Below are 25257 nucleotides of genomic sequence, written 5' to 3'. Positions count from 1 at the left end.
TTGGGCGAACGTGAACTGAACGTACTGTATTACTGCCTGATGAACGTTACTGTGAACTCGTTCATTCTGGTGTCAGTGAACGGCACGCTCACTCGGTTTAACTTAGTTCAATGGGGGGGTTATTTCTCTATCAACACGGCGGATGCGCGCGCAGATCGCCGTGTTGTTTGACCGGTTGCCATGGTAATCTCCGTGCGGTTCATTTGCAGTTGAGGTGTTGCCAGCTTACTGTAACATTAAACTGTAATCAGAAAAGGTGGTTATATGCTATAGACCCTATAGTATCTGTCATATAAAGGCTGGGACGAATTTCATATTATAAATATGTACACTTTATTTTGAAAGTATAGACCAGCGCGATTCCCATTGAAACGAATGGCGCGGTGATTATTCTTCAAAACGAGAGCTGTTAAATTGTGGAAAATGAATTAAACTGTAATCAGACAAAGCGGTTATATGCTATAGACCCTAGAGTATTTGTGGTATAAAGGCTCAGACGAATTTCGAATTATAAATATGTACAATCCATAACGTTAGCTCTCTGGCTCATAGCTCAGCGGAGTAGAATACCTCCTAGAATCATTGCTTGTTGGCCGGAAACGGAAAGGGGGGCTGTTCACGTTTGGTTGTAGTCTTTTCGCTCAGTTCTCCGTCTCATCAGTAGGGCTAGAACCGAGCGAAAAGACTACAATCAAACGTGAACACCCCCCCTTTCCGTTTCCGCCAACGAGCAATGAGTCTTCCAACAGAAATCAATGGGATTTACAAAATGCGCTAAATGTGCAATAAAACACGATAGAAACTGTATTTCGCTACGATACTTGATTCAACCACTCTATATCATCCTAGACAAACCACAAAGGGGGCTCAATGTTCAAAATACCGGAAAAAATGAAAAGCTCACAGCAACATATTGAAAAAAAGAACTATGAACTAGTTCATTTTTTGGAACTGTGAACTTAGTTCAAAATTTTGAATTATGAACGTTTAACTGAACTAGTTCATTTAAAAATTTGTGAACTGAACTTTGAACTAGTTCACGAAGAAAGTGAACTTTCCCAACACTGCTAATCACTCACACCTGGTGGTGTAATATGTCACCTTTTAAATGCAAATAGACACTGAGCCTTTCACAATGAGGCCTCATAAAATGTTAATCTGAGACAATTAGAGAAGACAGGCTATTCTACTGAAATGGAAGAAAAATAATAAAATGCTACTTCCAAATGATTTATTCATAATTAAACAATACATTTACTATAAACAATCCCAAAACAAAGATGAATACATGTGTGCAATGATTTCAGAAGACACTGGTTAGTTATCACACAACACTAGTCTAACAATCTTCATTCTAACCCACTCATCTTGATAGATTGCACAGTATTAATGGTAGAATGACCTCGCGACATTGACATTGTGCAACCAAAACACTAATATTCAACACTCCAAAGCATAAGAGAATTCTGTCATACAATGACATTCATCAACTCAATTCAGTACCTCCAAAGGGTGAGCCTTAGGGAAAAACTTGACAAGGCTTTGGAGTTTGTCATTCAGCGTGTTTTCTACAAACGACAGCGAGAACACACTCCCATATTTCAAATAACCATTTTCCAATCATAAGAGTTATGTAATGCCACAGGGCAATTTGCCATAATGACGCAAGGCCACAGTGGATCAGAATGGGAAATATATTACAGCAGGAGTCTAGGCTCTCACTTAGTAATATTAAATATGCCTGCAAAGTATACTCTAAGTCCCATATTTTATGTATGCCATTTTCTGCATCGCCATTTCAATGAAATGGGTAAGAGCTCTTTATGCTTTTATTACAAGACAACCCAAAAATATCAGAGAAGCTGAGTTCAGCTTAATTGATCACACACACACATGAACTATAACTATAAAGATGAGTGGCAACAGTAAGGGTAGCAAAAAGGTACAGTCAGTTACTGGGTCTAGGAAAACAAAGTGATCCTGCAACCAAAAACAAACTAGATTATAAAGACACAATGTGAGGAAAAAAATGTCAGTTCTTGGATCGACACACTCACAATTAGCAAAATGCAAAGGCAGTCTTTCTCAGAGGTTTGAAGTGTACATCAGAGATGTGGATCAGCCCTACAACAGGCCCATTACTCAGGTTGTCGTTCTACATCATCTATTCTACGTCCATCCGCCTCCATCCTCAGTCGCACCGCGCGTCGACGCACAAACCATGGGCCTGTGTGCCAGAGTGTGTGTTGGGGCCTCTTCACTGGCTGGCGGCCTCTTTCTCCTCCTCCTCCTCCTCCATTTCCACCAATGGGGCGTGGCGGCTGGCCTGGGAGCCCTCCTTGAAGAACACCTTCTTGATGATGCCCGCCTTGGGGGCCCGGATGGTGTGCTGCGGAGACACAACCAGGGAGTGTGTGAGGGTGAGGGCACACCGTGTGTAGACACACCGTGTGTAGACAGGATGGACGTCCGGTGTCCGGTTGTGTTGTCGATTTTTTTCTCTTGTTAAAGTGTTTCTATCAAGGTTGTTAGTCTCACTGTTATTGACCAATAAACTATTTTAAACGATCTCCACAGAGAGAGAGAGAGAGAGAGAGAGAGAGAGAGAGAGAGAGAGAGAGAGAGAGAGAGAGAGAGACAGAGAGACAGAGAGAGAGAGAGAGAGAGAGCAAGCGAGCGAGAGAGAGAGAGGTCCTCACCTCCATCTTCATAGCGTTCATCACCATGAGGGGGTCCCCGGCAGACACCTGGTCTCCCACCTTCACCATCACCTGGACACACACACACACACACGAAAGAGAGCTTGTAAGGAGAGTTCGACCAATAGGATGGTGCGACGGGGCAGTAGTGGCCCTCACCTTCTCTATGGTTCCGGTCATGGGGGCCACGGCCCCGCCCTGGGCCCCGGAGCCGCTGACCGCCGCCAGGTGCTTCGGTACGGGGACCGACACGGCCGCACTCCCCTCCTAGAGCAGCGCCAGGGGGGGGGCAGAATGAGGACACAGCCAGTGGTGCAGTGGGCGGGCGGGGCGCCTTCCGCCCACGTCTTTCAGCATGTTACAAAAAATGATATATCGATTTTTTTATATTGATTTTTTTTTGGCCCGTTTTGTTTCCACTATGGCCGTCTGCTCAGTTTGTGGTGACTGCAGGCCTAGTCCGTCAGTAAAAAGGCGGTAGCGTGGCGATGTTAGGATCGGCTCCATAATGCGTCTGAGAGTCTAGAGCTGTAGGTAGGCCTATTGTTTTAATAGGTGGGCTAATGAGAAAGAAGCATTATCACTGAACATGTTGATTTTTTTACAATTGAGATTCGCTGCAGTTTCCACGTTTGGCAAATAACAATCCTCAAAATTCTTCTGAATGTTTGGGGGCGCGTGTGTGTGCGCGTGTATGCGGGATTCCTTTTTCATACAGTCCCCCCACTAAAAAGATCCCCACTGCAGCGTCTCTAGAGTACGGGTCAGCAGAGGACGGGGTCGGGGGGATGGGACCCACCATGGAGAACAGGTGGACGGTGTTGTCCACCATGACCAGTTTGGGACGCGACTCCACCCCGTTCACCGAGCAGTGGAGGAAGGAAGCTCCGCCCTCTGACTCCACCTCCCCGGTCACATGGTACACCTCTTCACCAATCTGAGGGCAGACACGAAAAGGAGCGTCTCTATTTGTCGGCCATTTTTTATTTGTATTGGTTTATTTTGTAAACATTTCCAATTCCATGTGTGATCGTCCTGATTCGCTCTTCAAATGAAGTAATGCAGTAAAGCGGACTTAAGCTGTGCCTGGTAGGAGATCTTTCACAATAGAGTCTAATGTTTCACAATTTTGCTTCCGAAGCTTTACCTGCATGGTGTAGCTCCCCTCTTTGTTGTAGGTGACCACGACGTCCACCTCTGCAACAACAAACAACCGTTGGAAACAGTGAGTGGCCGAAGTACAGGTCACACAAACGCCAGAGTCACAGGAGGGCAGAGGGACGGCGTTACTGCAGAGGAGTTATTTTTAGGCTCACTGCGACACGGGGACATTAATATTAATGGATAATCATAATTCATTACTAAACATCGTCCATTCATCAGCCAGGCCCGGCATTAAATATTAAAGCCTTATATTAAATGAGGCCGCTCTCTCTGGAGTTCAATATTTGCCCGGCTCTTTCCAACCTCAACCGTCTCATTACAGCATCACGCTCTCTAGAGGATTCTCTCACTTCATTAGCCTCAAGCTTCTGCAACGCCACGATGTAAACAATGATACCTCAGACGCTGTCATTGTGTTTTTGCCTCCTAACTGAGTTAAAACCCCTGGAAGTGTTTCTAGTAATGGTGTTTATATGCTGCTTAAATTGACTATTTAGAACACTTTTTATTCAACAGCTCTCACTCTTAAGGCCATGCAAAGCTCAATATTGAAGTGTCCTTTCCGAGCCGGCTCCCTCACCACCACTAGAGGGCAGCAGAGGACTGGTTGGTACCTACTTTTGTCTCCCACTTGTAGAGTCATGTTCCTGTTGTACAGAATGTTGATCCTCCGGCCACTGCTCGAGCCGAAGGGAGAGCAGGGGTCTGCACCGAGAGAACCCAGAGGAAGACCACAGTTAGACCTGTATGCTGGAGCGTGTCGAGTCTGGCCAGGAACAGACCTATTCCAATACGGCTGAAGGAAGAATAGCATAAATGTACATCCTCTAAAAGTGCTCAGATTATAATCCATCAGCATGGAAAGTCTCGCTCTGAAATATCCTTACAGGAAACGTCCCTTCTGCAGTTACAATGTAGACCCTCCTTCAGCCAAACCTCCTCGATACCATTGAGCTGAGCTTTCCTTGAGCGTCACTTGGCTGGACACAACCACACACACAGCGACACACAACCACACACAGAGCGACACACACACACACAACAACACACACACACACACAGCGATACACACACCCACAGCGACACACACACACACACACACACACACACACACACAAACACAGCGACACACACACACACACACAGCGACACACACAGCGATACACACACACACACACACACACACACACACACACACACAGATACACACACGCACACTGAGACTAGCATATCCTGCGTGTGTATTCCCTTGGTTTTAAAACCAATCCTAATTGTTCTCCCCTCACAGCCCTCCAGGTCAAAGGTCACAGGTCACCAGTATGACCCAGGGACCGTGCAGGGCCCAGACCCCCTGAGCTCACCGGCGGAGCTCCGTGTGAACTCCTGCGTGAGGCGCCTCTCCCGGAGCAGCAGGCCCAGGGCGGCCTGGCAGAGCGTCGCCCCGGTCGGGGGGGCGGCAGCGGGGAAGAGCTGGCCGTAGTGCTGCGGGATGAAGCTGGTCGTCACGTTGCCCGCCTCGAACTCCGGGTGGGCCGACAGGCTCAGCAGGAAGTCGATGTTGGTGTGGAGACCCACGATCTGAGAGGGGGGGGGGGGGGGGGGGGGGGGGAGAGAGAGAGAGGGGAGGGGAGAGAGAGAGAGACAGAGACAGAGAGAGATAGTCAATGGGAGAGGGACCGAGACAGAGAGGAGGTGGGCACAGAGAGATGCAAGCAATTGAAGGACAGAAAATAGCTGATCTTTTGAAAAAGAGACCACTTCATGCAGTGACGGTGTGGCTGTGTGCGTTACATTGTACTGTCGCAGGCAGTACAATGTGATGTGTGCGTTACATTGTACTGTCGTAGGCAGTATCGCAACTTCTTCAGTGCGGACGATCGATCTCGGCCCCACACCACCAGCTTGGCTATCATCGGATCATAGTGGGCTGACACCTCGTCTCCTGGAACACACACACACACACACACACACACACACACACACACACACACACACACACACACACACACACACACACACACACTCGTTAATTCTGCCTCCCTCAGCGCAGGGTAAAGGGCCAAGAGAACCAGAGGCGGGTGTGAGAAGCACAAGCTGACACTCTGGCCTCTGTTGACTTCAGGTTAAACTATAGGACATCAGAAGAGTGCAGACGTTAATGAACCCTAAAGACACAAACTAATCCAATGAGGTCTAGCCGCTTCTAATCCTAGACTTTAATAATGAAGTCTGATTGGATGGGAGGCGTCATGCTATACTGACGCGGCAGTTTCGTGTGAATCTGGGTTAACCCAATAAGTCAATCATGTAAAGGAAAACAAACCACAATCCAATCCCCAAACCTCTTATTTCTGGGGGGCATTTATCAGAGAGTGCCGGAGACATGCCGGTTCCTCAGGAGACCATTCATTGTATGTTTCTACACGTCGTCCCCCGCCGTGCCTGAGCGTTCCTTCGTCTGCTCCGCCTACCTTCCCTGACGCCCGTCTCGATGCGAGTCTCCGCCTCCTCCGGGGGGGTGGAGAGGTGCAGCAGAGGCCCCGCCCCCGGCATGAAGTCGTTGTTGGGGTCCTCTGCGTAGATGCGGGCCTCGAAGGAGTGGCCGCTGAGGATGATGTCATCCTGGAGGAGAGGCAGGCGCTCCCCCGCTGCCACCTGGTGGCCAAGAGGAGAGGAGTCAGAACACACACACACACACACACACACACACACACACCCTTGTGCAAGTGTATCTCCCCCTCTCTCTCTCTCCCTCTCCCTCTCTCACCCTCCCTCCCTGTCTCCCTCCCCCCCCTCCCTCCCTCCCCCTCCCTCCCTGAGCGTCTCCCTCCCCCTCCCTCCCTGTCTCCCTCCCCCCCTCCCTCCCTGTCTCCCTCCCCCCTTCCCTCCCTGTCTCCCTCCCCCTCCCTGTCTCCCTCCCTCCCTCCCTCCCTCCCCCTCCCTCCCTCCCTGTGCGTCTCCCTCCCCCTCCCTCCCCCCCTGTCTCCCTCCCCCCTTCCCTCCCTGTCTCCCTCCCTCCCTCCCCCCCCGCTCCCGGTCTCCCTCCCCCCTTCCCTCCCTGTCTCCCTCCCTCCCTCCCTCCCCCCCCTCCCCCCCTCCCTCCCTCTCCCCCCCCTGTGCGTTTTTCCCCCCCCTCCCTCCCTGTCTCCCTCCCCCTCCCTCCCCCCCTCCCTCCCTGTCTCCCTCCCCCTCCCCCCCTGTGCGTCCCCCCCCCCCCCTCCCTGTCTTCCTCCCCCTCCCTCCCTGTCTCCTCCCCCCTCCCCCCCTGTGCGTCTCCCTCACCCTCAGCTGCCACTCCACCAGGTCCGTCCCGGTGATCATCTCTGAGACCGGGTGCTCCACCTGCAGTCTGGTGTTCATCTCCATGAAGTAGAAGTTATGCTGGGCGTCCATGATGAACTCCACCGTACCTGGGAGAACACACACACACACACACACACACAGTCAGACTCCTGGGGAGACATGCATGACCTACAGTCGTTTGTGCCTCCGTTCATGTGTGAGAGGGTTGCGAGTGCGAGTCTACCTGCTCCTACGTAGTTGACAGCCTTGGCGGCTTTAACTGCTGCTTCTCCCAGTTTTCTCCGAACCTCAGCGCTGATACCAGGCTACACACACACACACACACACACACACACGTAAGAACAACTGCTGCTGCTTACACAATTATGTTCCGTCCAGACACAGGCTAGTGTTCCTCACCCCTGGGGCCTCCTCGATGATCTTCTGGTGTCTCCTCTGGACGCTGCAGTCCCTCTCAAACAGGTACACCACGTTCCCGTGCTGGTCGCCGAACACTTGCACCTCCACATGTCTAGGGGGCGGCAGAGGGCCGAGGAGGTGGAAATACACGCAATTTTGGATGTGGAAAGACACATGCAAAAATACATCATCTTTGTGTGAAAGCGTGGCGGTTTGTTGACAGTGCGTGTGTTTCCTGACCTGGGGTCCTCCACAAACTTCTCCACCAGCATGACGTCGTCGTTGAAGGACTTCCTGGCCTCTCTTCTCGCTGACTCCAACTGCTCCAGGAAGTCTGCGTCCGTACGAGCGATACGCATCCCCTACAGACACAACACACAACAGACACAGACACACACACACACACACACACACACACAACAGACACAGACACACAATCATCATGTTCCAAACTGATGGATGACCGTCAAAAGACTTGGTCAGCCCAGCCACGAGATGTTGCTCATGAAGACAGGTAGACGTGGAGGACGTACCTTGCCTCCTCCTCCACGGACCGCCTTGATCATTACAGGGTAGCCAATCTGGACCGCCTCGGCTTGAAGTCTCTCATCTGATTGGTCCTCCCCATGGTACCCTCCGATGATTGGCACCCCAGCTGCGGCCATTATGTATTTTGACGTACTTTAAAGTGAAGGTAAAGATAATGTAAACCTGCTGTACAAATGATATGGCTTGTATATATTTGCATCATTTTTCCTCAGATATTTTAAATGTAAGACTTAATGTGTGTGACCTCTTGATCCCCATGTCTCTGATGGCAGAGGAAGGAGGTCCAATGAAGATGATGCCTTCCTGTTTGCATGCTTCCGCAAACTCTGTGTTCTCCGACAGGAAGCCATAACCGGGGTGGACAGCCTACACACACACACACACACACACACACACACACACACACTTAAATATCCCATAACATACTTTTTAAGGGTTAATATTGCCTTTTCAGCATCTTTCAAATACGTTCAGTTTTGTATCATGTCGCATTAAGGCCCCCCTCCCAAGTAGCCCAGTCTGCCGTGATTGGTCAGCAGCACGCCCACTCTGTTGTGATTGGTTGAACACATTTGGCAAATTCACACCCCTAAGAATTAGTAAACATTGCAGATAGCCGGGAGGCAGGACTTCTGCACTTCAGCACCGCCCACTTCACGAACCGTTTAACGCAATTATTGAGGGGCATTCTCGGTGGCAGTGAATACTCGCCCTGGCTCGGACTTAGATTTTTGAAGCTTAGCAGGCGTAAAACATGTAACATGCATCCTATAACAGTGAAAAGGGGAAAGGGAAAAGTAAAAAAAAAATTGAGATCACCCCATTAAGTCTCTCTCCCCAATCCAATTCCCTCGGCCAATGTGTGCAGAACAACTCACGTGTGCCCCTGACTTCTTGGCCACCTCCAGAACCTTCTCCATACTCAGGTAGCTCTGCTGTGAGGCCGCGGGCCCGATGTGGTACGCCTCGTCAGCCTGCAAACACAAAACACTCCAGAGATCAGCTCTGTTTTATTCACAACGCCCCAGAATGTCAAAACCGTAGCCGATGGGGACAAGAAGTTTAACCATGGAAGACCTCACCATGGCGACGTGCATGGAGTGCTTGTCTGCCTCGCTGTACACGGCCACAGAGCGCACGCCCATCCTCTTGGCTGTCCGCATCACACGGCAGGCTATCTCTCCCCGGTTGGCGATCAGAACCTTCTCTATCCTCCCCACCCCTTCAGAGGGCAGATTAGGAATTCACAAACAAATGTTGCTGATGCTTCATCAGATTTGAATTCTTTGCTGATTTTCACAAAGAAAGATTTTAAGTAAAGAAAAATAATGTAAAAAAAAAATGAATGCTATACATGAGTATCAGTGAATAACACACACATTCAGAATACAACCCTAGGTATTAGAGACGGATTTGTTTTATTCACTTTTCTTCGTATCAGAGATCCACAAAAATAAGCCCAACGGTAAATCAGTGTTTTACATGAATGCAAGGTCATTTGATTATTAACACGGACAGAGCTCAACCCCCAGAGACACTCACCTCCTGAAACAAACCTCACACCACCCCTGGTCCATGACAGGTTTCTGAGAAGAGAGGGCAGGAGAAGGGGGAGACAGATCGCAGTTCATAACGTTCATCAATGACAATTCAGGGCAACGAGAGAGTCGAGGCATGAGTGTTTGTTTTTGACACAAGCGTGACGCACTGAGTTATCTCCTCGGTGCTGTGGAGGAATCCGACATGCTGTCCCCTTAGTCTTCAATAAGACAGGATCATAACATTTAACCTTGCCCATATCTCAGGTGGCCGAAGAGGTCGTTCGTTTAAACTTCTTCCAGTGCCTTGGCATCATGCCCATCAAGAGAAAGTGTCACAATACAGATCAATGATTTGGGTAAATAAGGTAAATATCTAAACACACACACACACACACACACACACACACACACACACACATTATTATGGGTCAGCTGCCTTCCAGGACGTCTTTAGCCGAGTTAGCTCACGTTAGCTCCTCCATGTTCATTACGCGGATAGCATGCTGTGGTCTGAACAGCAACATGCAGACACCAATGCATGGCACACGCTATAGACTTTGGCCAACTTACTGTGGGAATACTCTCAAACCCAGCAGGTTAGGGAACTTGAGAATGAGTGCAGCCATGTTTACGAGCTGCAGCTAGCAGCGGACAGACGGGAGCGAGCGGCGTGTCGGGCACGCGCATCCAGTACCTTTATAAACAACACTTAGAAATAGTCTATTAATGTTAACATGGGAAACACGAGCAAAGGTGCAACCGGGCCTACTATCATGTGCATGTGTGTGGTAAAGCAAACATCAGGGTGATGTACTCGACCACATGATTGTGTTTTAAAGAAATGCTTGGTGTTTTCTGGCCCTTACTGGTATCCGTACTGTGATGGACCAATGGGAGAGCCGGATATCTTCAGCCTGCAGCAGCCCGACAGACAGAGGCAGCATTGGCCTGCGTCTGCCAGATCAGTAGAGATGGGCTTTATGGCTCTTTGAAGGGAGCCGGATCTTGAGGAGCCGTGCTTTTCAAAGAGCCGTTCAAAAGACTGGCTCATTCATTTATTTTTAAGAAGCTAACCTAGTGTTAACCCTATTTATCTAGGAAATAATCACTGGGAGGAATGATAGGGTACGATTTTCATCTGAATTATTCAGACTTAGACATCGGATATCTGAGTTTGATATATTTTAAATATTGATTATAATTTTATTGAACATGCGTGGACTAGATTTTAATGTCTGAACTGCATTCATTGTAAACATTCCACAAGGTGGTGCTATATCCCTCTGCTTTGACACTGAGATCACTATTTTGGATCTTTGTATACAATGTGTCGAAGTGTAAATAAAGCTCTTTTCACTTGCTCATCATGTATCACCTTTTTAATTGTAGCACAATAAAAACTAAGCAGGCAATGAACAACGAACTTCCCTGCAAAAATATAATTAACAAAAAATACATTAAAATAGAAAAACTTTTACAAACAAGTTTCTTTCAAGTATAACCCTGCAGAGGACTCCTGGACTGTCCTTTGTAACATTAGTGCAAATCTTCGTAAACAATATTTTTAGAAAGAGATGCTGCTGCGCTTTCTTTGGACGCACTCACGTGAAACAAACAAAGAAACAAACGCGTGTTCCCGCTTCCGACTGACATGTGAAATTTGCATATCAACATTCCATCCCGAGTGTACTCTGCATGCTCTCCGTCTCAGTGGAGTAGGAGAATGAAAAAGAAAATGAACGGCTCACCACTGCGACTCGGTTCCCATCGTTCATGTTAAAGAGCCGTTTAATAGATTCGGTTCGTTCGTGAACGTCAAAACTCTACAGATCAGGGGTTCTTAACCTTTTTTGTTTCAAGGACCGACATATTCACAATAAAATAATCATCTTCATTTTCCCACCAGGTCTAGCAAGAAGGGTGGTGGCGCTTGTCTTGAGAAATGTATCATATCCAAATCAGTACTGTACTTGGTTCTTGGTTCCTAGCTTTGGTAATCAGATCTGCATATCTCTGTCTAGTTATAATTGTACAGCCCCACAAGGCTTAAAAAGGCTTTATATCCGAATTTGGTGACCTTGTGTCTAGAAACTCTGTTGTGTATGACTCAATCCTTGTCACTGGCTATTTTCACAATCGTATTTGATAAAACACCAGTTTACTGACATGTCATCGACCTTTGAACTCATACAGCTCCCTGTGGGGCCTGCCCATAGTTAGGGTCATACCCTTGACCGGGTAAAGGCCTTGATGTTATCCCAAAGTGAACTCTAGTTGTTGACATTTCAGATCACTTTTGAATTTTTGTCAATTTTGCATGGATAGGTTTATGGCTAGATATATTAACTTTGGAACGTTAAACTCGTCACATTTTGAGTTTAATTTGTTCTACTTGTCTTACTCTGACAATTTCTTCGGTCATTTTCACTTTTAAGTTACAAAAGTTATGAATGATGGAAGTAAATATCTGGTAAAGTGGTGTGAGACCAAAATACAAGTTGACCCAATGCCTACTAGGCGGTTCAGTAGGGTTTTCAGCTGTTATCTCTTTCCCTTTTTATTGAAATAACTGCTTATATGTAATGTTTTTATCCTATCCCATAGGTTTTCATATAAGTAATAACTTCTTATTTTATAAATTGTGTGCTATTTGAAAATCTCGACATGACTTGACCATAGAAGTAATCTGTGTACAGATCAATAAAAAATCAAAAAAATATATATACATTTATTTATCTTTAATGTAATTTTAGATACACAGAAGCAGGATACACTTAAATTATCAAGCCCTGAAGCTCTCGGAATCTTTGTCAATCCTATGGAAGCCCTCCCAGTACCATATTATAAATATTATATAACGTACTATATATTATATCAGTAATTTAATGGTCATACTTCGTCGTGCTTCGTGCGTGTGTGCGTATGTGTGTGTGTGTGTGTATGTGTGTACATGTGTGTGTGCGCGTGTGTGTGTGTGTGCGTATGTTTGTGCGTGTGTGTGTGTGTGTGCGAGTGTGTGAGTGTATGTGTGTGTATGTGTGAACATGTGTGTGTATAAATGTGTGTGCGCGCGTGTGTGTGTGTGTGTGTGTGTGTGCGTATGTTTGTGCGTGTGTGTGTGTGTGTGTGTGCGTATGTGTGTGTGTATGTGTGCGTGCGTGTGTGTCTGTTCACACACAGCAGGCGTTAGAGCTGCTGGTAGCCGGTCCCACTTCGGTCCTTGACGAGGAGGTAGGTCAGCACGGCGATCAGCAGCAGGCCGAAGGCGGTGGCCCAGAGGATTGTGCGAACCACGGCACTGTTGTAGTCCGCCGGGCACATAACCTCTGGTCCACGGGGGCGCAGGGCGGGGGGACGGGCGCAGGGACGGAGGAGGCAGCGTGCGAAGATGCCGTTAAAAATAACATTAGACTTGAGCAAAGCGCTTCCATGTATTTTATTATTATTATTTGTTCAAGGGTAAAACAAAGTGTCCGACTGATATCGGTATCGACAGATAGCCGACGCTGCGGATTCGGAGGAGAAAAAAGTGGCATCGGGACATCTCTGAATATTTAGGGGACATTGTGGTGCTGCACAATCCAACAACTAGGGGAGCGTTGTGTCGTCGATGTGGTCGTTCAGCCTGACCACCACTGAGAGGCCAGCTGACCCTGAGCGCACCCACCTTGGCCGTACCCGCCGTCAGGGACCTTGAAGGCCTGGATCTGGAGGGGGACCAGCCTGACCTGCAGCTCCTCCGTCATCACGAGCACGCTCTGAGAGGAGCACTGGTAGCTCTGCCCGGTGGGAGCCCTGAACAGGCTGCTGTTGCTCAGCTCCCCGGGGTACGTCTTACCTGGAGGGGAGAGTTAGAAGTTCATATAGTGTTGCCATATTTCATTGAACCTGCACAAACATGTTAGACACACACACGCATGCAAGCACACACACCACACACACACACACACACACACACACACACACACACACACACACACACACGTTTCCCTCTGATCTTACTGCTACATCCATTGCAGGCTGGCTGAGGGGAGATGTGCGCTGACAGCTTGGATACAAAAGAGACACTGTTCACCTGGAGGCAGAAACCCATGATTAAGACATGTCCCCCCGTCTCATCACTCAAGCAAACCTGTGACATAACGGAACCCTGTCAAAACCAGGGGACACCACACATGATTTCAATTTAGGGGAACCTATATTGAGTGGCCATCACAACATTAAGACACAACCCTGCTCTGACAGCAGCACTCTACTGCACTCTCTTGGCTCCGACTAGAGAATTGCCAAGCCTAGAGACATTTTCAAATGTTGAACAATTCAAATACACGTTTCACTAAAGCAGTGCTACGTGAGGGTGCAGCAGAACAATCGCTCCCTTTAGGTCATCGTGAACTCTGATATCCTCCACCCTAGTATCATACCTTCAGTGCGCATAGGGGGGGGGACAGTCAGGGTGTGTTTCGTACCAGGGAGTAGGTCAGCTGGAGGCTGGCAGAGTTGTTAGGAAGTGTGAGTGAGAGGGTCACTGCATTGGTGCCACAGTGCCCAGAAACCAACAACATGGAGGGGTCCACGTTGTAGTACCAGCTCTTCTAATCACACAGGAGACAGGCAGGGCATCAAGACTATAATGCAACCACATATAATTATGGATACAATTATAGGAGCTGTACCATGAGATAATAAGAAGAGCTATATTGAGCCAAAAGATGACTTGGGTCAGTGTTGCAGCTCGTTTTATTCAGTCTGCTTTGTTGGTCAGGTCTCTATTGAAAAAAGTTTATCTTGGGTGTCATGGGACTAATAATGCAGAATAAATATTCTAATTATAATTAGGGTTAGGGTTAGGATTCAGATATCTTAATTGCATCAATGTTCCAGCCAATTGAGTGGTAGACACATCATTTGTAAATATATTAAGGTGGTGGAACAACAAAAAAATCAGAATCTAAACTAGTTTTAAAAGTATTACCATTTCCCATAGATTCCAATATTAAATCAATAAAAATATGTAAAAGTGTTGTTTACTTGAGCTTAAATGAGTCTCATACCTTCTTGATGATCACAGTGTAACCCAGGCCCATCTTGGCTTTTAAACAGCGTTTACCGCTTGTGCTTTCCAAGAGGTAGGTTCCTAGAACACACACACACACACACACACACACACACACACACACACACACACACACACACACACACACACACACACACACACACACACACACACACACACACACACACGCGTGCATACTTTGAGAACTTGTTTTCTTCCTTTGGAACACAATGGTTGTCTTTGCATCTTTGTGTTTTTATACGTTTGCTGAAAATGTACGTGTTGTCTTTTCAGGTCTAAGAGATGTTCGGTCAACGAGTAAACCAATGGGAGGTACCCGTGTCCGGTACCGACTGGGATGGCTGCAGGGCAGGCTGGTAGCGGGCCGCGTGTCCATTGGTGTCCTGGTCCACCAGCAGAGTGGGACTGACTGAGGAAGAGGAGGAGGGAGAGAGAAAGAGCTGTTGAGCTGAGCATTTGAAACAATGACAAGCAGATTATGATATCGTCAACGGACGTATCATCATACCGTCCTCGATGGACTTAATGAACCTGTGGGACTGTGGGACCTTATGGGTGAATAGAACCATCACATGTTATCAAATTGCTACATGTTTATTGAATCATTGAGCACGTGATTTTATCCAAAGTGAAGCTAGGAACAGGGAGAGCATACGGTCAACACTGGAGTCACTGGTACTGGAAGGAGTGCAGAGTCGCCACGGGAATCAGGAGGTTCACAAGGTGAGCACAATACTCTTTGTTCTTATTATCCTCTTGACGAAGCGTGTGAGTCACAACAGGAAACACAACCACAGCAATAGACCAAGCCACAGCACATCCACCACCAAACCGAAACAGTACAGCGAGATGTGTCACGTCCGGTACTGTTGAAGCATGCTACACAGACCCTCCTACTGTGCCTGCTGTCACGTGGAATGTGGAGATCTTCCTTTGGGTCGTTATACAGTAAGATGTCCTTCTTAACGAGCAGGGGGGGGGCGGTGAAATATAATCTCCCATTGGTATCGCGTTCATTCATTGTTTGTTCCTCTATTGCATCTCATTATCTAGCAAGAAATATATTATATTTAATATATTTATTGTGTTCTCAAAGTCCCCTCCCTCCTCCATGCAATACAATTTCACACAAACATGCACTCCTCAATAAATAGATGACACTCTATTCACTGTATAGACCAGGACGTTGTGCCACTAAAGAGCAGTTTACAGAATGAAAGTAAAGTCATGAATTGACTAATTTAAGAGCTAAAACATATATCTATTCCATTTGCAATATTGTAAAATATCTACAACATTTGGTTTTGATGTTCATTTAAATTTGTCAACACTCATTGAGGATTGATCCATACTCACCCAGAGGGATAGAGGATACGAGAAGGAAAAGTCCTTTACAGAAAGGAAGCATCTCCATAAAAAAAAGCAGCAGTGAAACCTGAAGAGAAGAGAAGAGTAAGGAGATGAGAGGAGATAAGAGGCGATGAGAGGAAGAGATGAGCATATTGGGCGACTGAAGGGGAATTGAGCTGCTAGGGCAAAAGGTACCACGTCATTTACCAGCCCTCACGCTGCTGAAACCAAGAAGATGACTCGAGAGGAAGTCCCTTTTCACAGGTTAGCAGGAGCCACAGGTTCCCTGCTTAAAGAGTGTGTTAGGTTAAAGAAACATAAGTACAAGCAGGTTGAACTTTCTTCATTAGGCTATAAACTACGTGTTCACACAAGAGATAACGTAACTCTACCCCCGAGTCATTGAAAAGGCGATTGTATGCAACTGTCTGGATGTTTGATTTGAACGTGTCTTCTTCAATCCACTGTGTGGTTAGTTAGGGGCGGTATTCAGTTCACTGCTATGCGCTGTTATAGGCCTTACACGGAGACTTGGTTAACTCCACCTAGTTTGACCTGACTTGTTATCTAAAACCTGCCTACCATAGATGCATACCTAAGAATATGGATTGATTGGAAAAATATTGTAGTGTAACCTAATCTAAATGTTCAATGACAATTGGTAGAAATGTAATGTTTTTCTGTGTGTTTGTGTGCATGTGTGTATGTGTGTGTGTGTGTGTGTATGCGTGTGTGCGTGTTCGTGTGTTTGTGTGTGTTGGTGTGCATGTGTGTGCTTGTGTGTGTGTTTCTGTGCGCGTGTATGTGTGTGTGTTTGTGTGTGAATTTGGGTGGGTGTTTGCATGTGTTGGAAGAGCAGAGGTTTTGTGATGCATGTATATCTTATGATTTGGTAATGCTCATAATAGGTGATTGAAAGAAGGACATTGACATTATAATCTCATATGTTTGTTTCCATTTGGAAAATGAATAGAGGAAAGAAAAGACAGAACAACCTTTCACTCTTTCTCATCCATTTGTCACCCATTTGTGTGTGTGTGTGTGTGTGTGTGTGTGTGTGTGTGTGTGTGTGTGTGTGTGTGTGTGTGTGTGTGTGTGTGTGTGTGTGTGTCTGTGTGTGTGTCTACGTGTCCATCCACTCCTGCCCCCTTGTCCCCTGTGTGTATTTGCCTAAGCAGTGTGTCATCATTGAGTCATGGGGATCCTCACCAATGATTAAAGGGACAGAGTCTGGCTCTGCTGTCGCACTAGGAGAGGATCACCCCGCCTGCACCAGTTTATCAGACTTATCATCCGGACAGGGACAACTCTCTCCTGTGTGGAACATGTAAGAAACTCTCTCCACACACTGCACCCTAAATGTTAGCATTTATCAAGATCCACTCAACAGATGCTTGTGATGTGTAACTTGTGACTTAAGATATATTCTTTTAGCTATTTTTAGGATAATGTTATTATTAGAATCCTGACACACTCAGAAAGTTAAATTGACGTGAGATTGTAGCACAGTCAATCAATGCGACTCTAATGAATTTGATGATTATTCGCCCGTTACGCCGAAAAATAACGGATGCAAAACTCTAAGCACGATGCGCCTCCACCTTCCCTGACCTCCCCCCCCCCCCCCCCAGTCCCTTCAGCGGCAGCGGACCGACCAGACCGACCATGAACAGAGCAGCCGCGGGGCTGTGTGTGCTGGGACTGCTGTGTCTTCACGGCGGGGTGCTGGGGCAGGTGAGGACGGCCGGAGACAGGCACACGTTGAGGAGGATTTCTGTTTTAGTTTCCTCTTAAAACAAGTTTTTTGGTGGAAAACATTTTGATGTTATTTTATTGTTCTTTCTTTACAATGCAACACATTTACGTGTTTCGCAGTAGCTGTGTCTCAGTTTTATTCTTTGTTGACTCATTTTTTTACTTTGATTTAAAAAAAATGTGATAGAAATAAAGGTTGTTATTAGGTATTCCCAGAGTATCTGTACACACCTATTTTTATTCTAATTGCTATTATTAATAATATTATAATTATTGTTATCATCATGCTACCTTTTGGAGTGGGGGTGGAGGTGGTTTGTGGGAGTCATGTTGTGGCCCCTACCCCCAGTACCTGGCGGCGGAGCCTGAGGAGCTGGTGTTCTGTGACGACCCGCTGGTCAGCATGGTGGGCAAGGCGGCCGTCACCTCCTTCAACGAGAAGCTCTACAACGGCAACATGGTGGCCCTCTACCAGATGCTGTCGGCCAGCAAGGTGAGGGGGAGCGAGAGAGAGAGAGAGAGAGAGAGAGAGAGATTAGAGAAAGTGATCAAATATTAGTAAAACCGATTTGGAAAGAGAGACAATGGGATTGAGCCAAAAGATAAATATAAATCAAGAGATTAGAGAATGGTGTACAGATTCATGAAATTCCCTTACTATGGGTTATTGAGTGTGCGTGGTGTTTGTGTGTGTGTGTGTGTGTGTGTGTGTGTGTGTGTGTGTGTGTATGTGTCTTTGTGTGTGTGTGTGTGTGTGTGTGTGTGTGTGTGTGTGTGTGTGTGTGTGTGTGTGTGTGTGTGTGTGTGTGTGTGTTTGCACGTATGCATTGCTGGCTGTCTCAACGCCCCCCCTCCCCTGTACCCTCTGTAGGCAAAGAACGACTCTGGGGTTTTGTTCTCAATTAAGTTCAGCAGCAGGAAGAGTGACTGTCCAGTAGGAGGCACTGTGCCTTGGACTGACTGTGGCTACTTGGCTGATGATTTAAAGGTAATGGCAAAAAACATATATAATCGTGATATTAATGCGTCATATACTTATCTTGCTAAAAGATGAATCCATCCATCTTTTTATTCATCTGCCTTAAACATCGAAAATCTGATATAATGATAATAAAAGTATATATGTTATATAAGCTGTCTGTGTCTGTGAACCACCAACAGGAGCCAATCATGTGCAACGCCACGGTCTATGTGAGCGAGGGCGTCACCAGCACACAGGTGGTGGAGTGTGATCTAGGTAGGTCTGCTGTGGATCTAATCCCAGAAACCAATCCGTGCAACTCAGAAAACCTAATTCACCCCAGGCAACCTCACATAGACACACACACACAACACACACACACACACACACACACACACACACACACACACACACACACACACACACACACACACACACACACACACACACACACACACACACACACACACACACACACACACGCCTATTTTCTTTTTGGACCACACTTTAGGTCAGATTCAGTGTGGTTTGTGCTTTTGTGTGTCTAGAGAGAAATGTGTTGACTCAGTCTGTAGGCGTCCATTAAGAAAACACTGATTCATTGAATGAAAAGGTACACCGATGGGCGAGCTATCAGGGGGGCCGATTGGGAAATTTTCCATAGAAACAATATTAGTTTATAAGCTTATCTACACTCGAAGGCTGAAGGCTAGACATTATCCAACCCCTAGGCACATGGACAGTGAAGTGTCATGTCGCTATCCATTGCTGTTCACAAATCAAAGGATCAGAATGTTATTTCGCCAGGTCAATTTGCACTTACCAGTACTTTCGGATATGTTGGTGCAAGAAAAGAGATACAATGCGAGTACACAATAAATACAACCGTTCAGGAAACAAAGTAAGATTTATAGACAATAGCAAACATAAAGTGTGGCAAGACTAATAGAAATATGGACGCATCTTTTTATATACTTCAAAATGTGTTTAATCTATTCTACGGTTGAATCAGTTTAGTGAAACAGTTTGTTAATAAACTGAGTGCCCCCTCCCCCCGACAGAGGGCCCGGTGAAGAAGGACCGTATGATCTGTATGGGCTGCCCCATGGTGCTGGACCTGGAGTCCGAAGAACTCAAGGTTCCCCTGGCTGTCTCCATCTCCAAGTACAACCCCAACAGCAACCACACCTACCTGTTCATGCTGAACTCCGTCGGATACGCCACAAGACAGGTAGAGAGAGAGAGAGAGAGAGGGGGGTGGGGGGGGGAGAGAGAGAGAGAGAGAGAGAGAGAGAGAGAGGGAGAGAGACAGAGAGAAAGGGGGGGAGAGGGAGGGAGAGAGAGAGAGAGAGAGAGGGAGGGGGAGAGAGAGAGAATTGGCTAAATATTTGTCTAACTGATTTAGAAAGAAAGAGAATGGGGCTGATGCAAGAGATAGAGAGGGAGGAGAAAGATGAGAGATGTTCATGATAACAACACGGACACTGAGGGCGAGGAAAGACGTTGAGAATCTGGGTCATCAGAGGTTTGATGTTTGCTGCATCTAACGTGTGTTACCATACAGGTGGTGGCTGGCTTAAGGTACCGTCTGTACTTCGACATGAGAAAGAGCAACTGCTCTAAGGTCGATAACCCCGAACTTCATCCAGGCTGCGTCCATGATTCAAACGATGTGGTAGGTACGCACGTAAAACACCCTTAACCCACTGCCTCTGAATCCATGCAATTGCCTCATGTAACACCATGTGTGCGTGTGCCTGTGCGTGTGTGTGTGTTTGTGTGTGTGTGTGTGTAGGAGCTGGCTAACTGTAACTCTATAGTGGACATAGCAGAATGGAGACATGAGGTTCCACAAGCTAACCTGGAATGTGATAAAGGCGCGATGGAATCGGGGGTGAGATACGTTTTCCACAATTTATATCATGTCATCAATTGTGTAAGAAGAAAAACATTTAGAAAAATATAAAATAATTGAAATTGTATTCTGTAATAATTGTTGAAACGCCAACCAAACGAGAAACCTGAGTGAACCTCAAGGGTGTTAGGGATCATCTTTACTTGAGTAAAACACTTCTCATGAATGTTTTAATGGATTTACATACATTTACATTTAGGTGTATCTAGTATGTTCAGATTATAAAGAAATGTTAGGTTGATTGATTATTTATACTCACAGAAATGTAAGTAACAGTGAAACACACTGATCAAAGGGCTGAGGACTCTCTATCACCCAAAACCAACGACCTTCAACCCTACTGGGAAACATGGCTTCCTCCATGGCTGGGCATGCAGCCGGACGACGTTCACGACTTTAAAAGGACATACAGTGGGCAAAGCTACCACGCATCTATTGTTCACATGGCCCAGACGGGAACAATAATGTATTTAAAAAAAGAAAAAGGAACCTTTCCATTTGATCGTCCCTTTACCAGTCCCTTGCTCTCATTCCCCCCAGGTCAGCAATTTCAACCGGCGTCGCCCCCCCGGCTGGTCCCCTCTCAGGAACAATGTCTTGGTTCCCAAGACAGAGATCCCCTTAATCTCCCTGGACCCCTCCGCCCTCCCCTCGGCCACGCTCACCAACGCGGCGGCCCCCCCGGGCAAGGAGGACTCCTCTGAGGAGGAGGTGAGCCTGGACGACCCCTTCCACTGCCCCTCCAAGCCCTGGAAGAAGTTCAGCCTCCCGGCGCCCCCGGAGTCGGCTGGCCCCGACGCAGCCCTCACTGACCTGGACCTATTGGGATAGAGCGTTGCTTGGGGGGGGGGGGGGGGGGGGGGTCTGCGTTCTCTAAGTATTTCTTTGCCATGTGTAAGGGGGGCCGCACAACTTTTGATGGGTCGCCCTAAAGGTTTTTTTTTATTATTCATTTGTCTTAAGATATAGTTCTCCCTATTTCCTTCCGTCAACACAACCTCTGGATAGCAAGAACTCCGATTGTGGGACTCAGAATGTTACATTTCGATGTAATTAAACCAGAGTAGGGATAAAACAACAGCACTGGCCACACTGTCCGCGTTCTTCTCTGTGATCATTAAACTGATGTTACCGGTGAAAGGCTATAAATGCGATGCTACTGAAATAAAAAGGCATACTGCATTTAACGAACCTGGGATCAATAGAACGAACCTGGGATCGATATGCTTCCTGCAGATTACACACTGCGGGATTCAACAAAAAACGAAGGGATGTAACAAAGTACGATGAGGGGTGTTTGCAGTGCAGGGCAGACTTAGTGCAAACATCAGCATGGTAAATGTATAACTGACCGTTTATTTGTCTATCTTCACAAAACACTCGGACGGTGAGTCGATTGGTCCGTCAGTCAGGGTGCAACGCTTTACTCGGTAACTAGAGCAGCCAAAAGGAAGGGGAACAGCAACGTTTATATTGGCTAACATTCAGGTTATCACGTGTCGTGTTCGGTGTTGACCTGGCAAAGTTTACACCGGTTAGAGACCTTCAGGCGTCACACAGGATACACTCCTTCTGCTGCTAAACAGACGACACAGAATCAGGAATTCCTCAAACTAATAAAAAGCTGGATTTGCTTGACTGGATGAGAAAAAACTTAAAGGTATAATTTAAGAACATTAATGTGGCAAAACATTGAAGTTATGATTATCTATAATTCAAGTCAGAAAGGTCTAATTTAGTTACTTAAAAATGCAAAGAAATGGGGTTACATTTTTTTTAACTGGCAATTAAGTTTAAAAACATGATTTCCTTCAAAACCAATACACAGCATGTTAATATCAGTGCATGTGTTCACTCACACTAGAGCTCACATCATTCTTGACCATGCCTGCCTTTGATTGGCCCGTTGTGTGAATGATGGGGCGAGCCAGGAGACTGGGCCAATTGGCAAGGGTTTTATAGGAGCATGTCCAGAACCTCCAGGGCGGGGTTAAGTATGGGCCGGTCTCCCAGCGGTTCAACAGGACTAAACCATGGAGAGATGTGGAGACCATGAAAGTCCCGGCGTCTCTTCGTACCCTGATCCCCGACGTTCGGCTTCAACGGTTCAAGCTTTGGTCCTGGTGACTTGTTCAATCAAAATGTTGTCATTAGGGATACGAAAGTCATCAGCGACATTCATTATCCTCAAATACATGTTGGTTTACATTTCAGTGCTAGCATACAAGATACTTTACAAATGGCATTGCTCTCAAACAACATGAGAAACATTGTTCAATACAAGTGGTAGTCGTGGTTTCTCAAGAATAACATCCCACAACTGGTACATGAAAGGGCAAGCTCCTTTCCCACCCTCTAAAGTGTTAAACAAACCGTACATTAATTTTTACTTATACTCTTGCACGGACTAAAGAGTGTCAGCAAGAGAGACAGGGTCCTTGTGTCGTACAAAGTTAACAATCTGGAGCCAGTCCAGGTATGATCTGCAACCTGCACATAGGTTCACACACACACGCAATCACACACAAACAAACCACATACACGCATACAAAAAAATGCACACACACACACACACACACACACACACACACACACACACATGAACACACCACATACTCACAATCAGACACACACACACATAAACAAACACACATGGAAAGGCAAGCTACGGACAAAGGCAAACACTAATCATAGTAATAGTAATCCCATTTTGGCAAACTATGGAAACAGTGGGTAGACTGGAACTGTCAATACAGAGAGTAAGCATGCTCTTTATATCACTGCATCCTCTTAGATCCTTCAGAAAACCAAAGGTAGGACACAATCAGGAGAATGAATCTCAAACCAGCCCAAGTGAGTGGATCAAACTGACTTAAGGTGCTAGTGTACAGGGAACACTAGAATGGAACAGTGCCAGAGTTAAGGGGAGGGGTATTGCCCAGTGGCTCCATCTCTACCATACGAAAAGCAATCCCCCCCCCCCCCCCCCCCCCCAAACACACACACACACACACACACACACACAAACAGACACAGCAGTCATAACATGGATTTTAGAGTCAAATTGACACTCAACCTTTCCATTGCGTGTTCTTCCGGTACAGCAGTCTCTCTTCACTCCCCTCTGCGTTCATATAGAGCTTCACATACTACATCCAAGGACCGTCTTTTCCTGAAATTCAGATTCCAGATATTGCTGGAGAGGATCAGGAGAGACAGAAACTGCAGAAATGAATGGCAAAAAAATGTGTTCAGAATTTGCGTTATTCTATCTCTCATGTCATGCTTGTCTTTTTAAAGATGCGATTCAATGTCTCAAACTGGCGAGATGCATTTCGACAAAGGTTCTGGTTAACAGCAGTTAAAGTGATTAGTGCATTGGATGTTGGAGTAAAACCACCGCCAGTATGTCTCTAATAGACACCGAAACCTTTTCAAGCCAAACGCTGATAAGCGACTGAGTCTGTGATGCTGTGACACGCCTCTAGGCCACCCTACAGGGCCTTGATAAAGGCTAGGCTGTCATTGGTGAGAAGACGCAGCAGGTATTGGTTGTTGGAGTCGCCACATGAGGCGTTCCCCCGACCAAAGTGCTAAAGCTTCTATTTCTGAGCCACTTTGTCTAACAGCCTTCATGCTTCACATACAAGGCAGACGTGGAAGACGCAGAAGCCTCTCAGGACCTTCCATCCGAGCGGTGTAAAGATATTACAAAAGAAACATCCAAAAGCCACATTTGTGCAAACAATGTTACAACAGTTGGATCCGTTCAGTTCTGCCTCCGAAAGAAGCTGAATAAATATGTTAAAAAAGTCACAATAAATCTCTATATTATTCAAATAATTAATAATTGTTTTTGATGGTACAGCATCACCGCGCATACATCATATTTAATTCAGTGAGTGTCAAAGCTGCAATATTAACTCATTGAGTTCCCAAAAACTTGGTTTCCAAGCTGTGATAGCAACTTCTTTCCACTGGGGGGCATGTCTGTCCCAGAGAGAAGAATCTGTACTGGGTTTCCTTCGCCAAAATAAAAAAAAAGTTTGAGTGATTTAATTCAAATGACTCCAAATATGTTGATGATCTCAGAGGAGGTGTGGATAGTTTGCCGTAGCTCGCGGGTAGTGCTGTTCAGAAAGTCATGTCTCACAACATATTGAGAGAGAAAAAATATAAAAAAAGAAGAGCTCTCCCAATATTTAGTCGTTCCTAATGTTGAAATAAAAACCAACTCCTCTCAGACGCCTCCCGGCTCGAAGAGCTTAGAGGCCAGTGATCCCAGTCCAGGTTTAGACCAGTGATCCCAGTCCAGGTTTAGACCAGTGATCCCAGTCCAGGTTTAGACCAGTGATCCCAGTACAGGTTTAGACCAGTGATCCCAGTCCAGGTTTAGTCTGGTGTCATGGCAACGATGAGGGTCCCTGTCACTCTCTCTGAGGTGGAGTGAGGTGGAGTGAGGTGGAGTGAGGTGGAGTGGGGTGGAGTGAGGTGGAGTGAGGTGGAGTGAGGTGGAGTGAGGTGGAGTGAGGTGGAGGCCCCAG

General features: G+C 46.5%; 3 protein-coding genes across 5 annotated transcripts; 1 reads left to right on the top strand and 2 right to left on the bottom strand.

Moving 5' to 3' along the window:
* Positions 1–1223: 1223 nt before the first annotated feature.
* On the bottom strand, positions 1224–10317 carry mccc1 (methylcrotonyl-CoA carboxylase subunit). Its single transcript, XM_079739090.1, has 19 exons — positions 10226–10317; positions 9657–9700; positions 9197–9336; positions 8993–9088; positions 8359–8480; positions 8099–8246; positions 7806–7927; positions 7566–7677; positions 7390–7471; positions 7146–7273; positions 6335–6518; positions 5696–5805; positions 5225–5441; positions 4482–4568; positions 3847–3896; positions 3499–3636; positions 2859–2966; positions 2700–2771; positions 1224–2389 (listed from the first exon to the last, which is right to left on the bottom strand). Exons 1-19 carry the CDS (start codon positions 10279–10281, stop codon positions 2258–2260), a joined length of 2148 nt encoding a protein of 715 aa, XP_079595216.1. The 5' UTR covers positions 10282–10317; the 3' UTR covers positions 1224–2257.
* Positions 10318–12378: 2061 nt separating this feature from the next.
* lamp3 (lysosomal associated membrane protein 3) lies at positions 12379–16224 on the bottom strand. 3 transcript variants are annotated; one of them, XM_079739521.1, is made up of 7 exons: positions 16089–16224; positions 15049–15141; positions 14710–14792; positions 14125–14250; positions 13658–13730; positions 13323–13493; positions 12379–12981 (listed from the first exon to the last, which is right to left on the bottom strand). In XM_079739521.1, the coding sequence occupies exons 1-7, from the start codon at positions 16144–16146 to the stop codon at positions 12842–12844; spliced, it is 744 nt and encodes a 247-aa protein (XP_079595647.1). In that variant the 5' UTR covers positions 16147–16224; the 3' UTR covers positions 12379–12841. The 3 variants fall into 3 exon arrangements, with proteins under 3 accessions (XP_079595647.1, XP_079595648.1, XP_079595649.1); XM_079739522.1 differs by having other exon boundaries at positions 12379–12953; XM_079739523.1 differs by having other exon boundaries at positions 15049–15137; positions 16089–16218.
* A 1523-nt stretch (positions 16225–17747) lies between these two features.
* On the top strand, positions 17748–21544 carry kng1 (kininogen 1; the record flags this gene model as incomplete). The annotated part of the gene is made up of 7 exons (XM_079740077.1): positions 17748–17816; positions 18187–18330; positions 18709–18771; positions 18999–19074; positions 19860–20029; positions 20363–20473; positions 21254–21544. The coding sequence occupies 7 exons, from the start codon at positions 17748–17750 to the stop codon at positions 21542–21544; spliced, it is 924 nt and encodes a 307-aa protein (XP_079596203.1).
* Positions 21545–25257: the final 3713 nt, after the last annotated feature.

The sequence above is a fragment of the Pollachius pollachius genome (assembly GCF_949987615.1).
Source record: "Pollachius pollachius genome assembly, chromosome: 7".
In the NCBI taxonomy this organism is placed as follows: domain Eukaryota; kingdom Metazoa; phylum Chordata; class Actinopteri; order Gadiformes; family Gadidae; genus Pollachius; species Pollachius pollachius.
Note: the sequence above shows the minus strand (reverse complement) of the source record. Positions and strands in the feature narration are given on the sequence as shown.

Coding starts and splice junctions, on each gene's coding strand:
- mccc1 (XM_079739090.1), bottom strand. CDS start 10,281: ATGGCTGCACTCATTCTCAAGTTCCCTAACCTGCTGGGTTTGAGAGTA. Junction 7,678..7,805: donor AAGTTTGTGGAGGACCCCAG/GTCAGGAAACAC, acceptor GCCGCCCCCTAG/ACATGTGGAGGTGCAAGTGT. Junction 6,519..7,145: donor TGGTGGAGTGGCAGCTGAGG/GTGAGGGAGACG, acceptor CTTGGCCACCAG/GTGGCAGCGGGGGAGCGCCT.
- lamp3 (XM_079739521.1), bottom strand. CDS start 16,146: ATGGAGATGCTTCCTTTCTGTAAAGGACTTTTCCTTCTCGTATCCTCT. Junction 14,251..14,709: donor ACACTGTGATCATCAAGAAG/GTATGAGACTCA, acceptor CTGTGTGATTAG/AAGAGCTGGTACTACAACGT. Junction 13,731..14,124: donor TCCAGCTGACCTACTCCCTG/GTACGAAACACA, acceptor TTCTGCCTCCAG/GTGAACAGTGTCTCTTTTGT.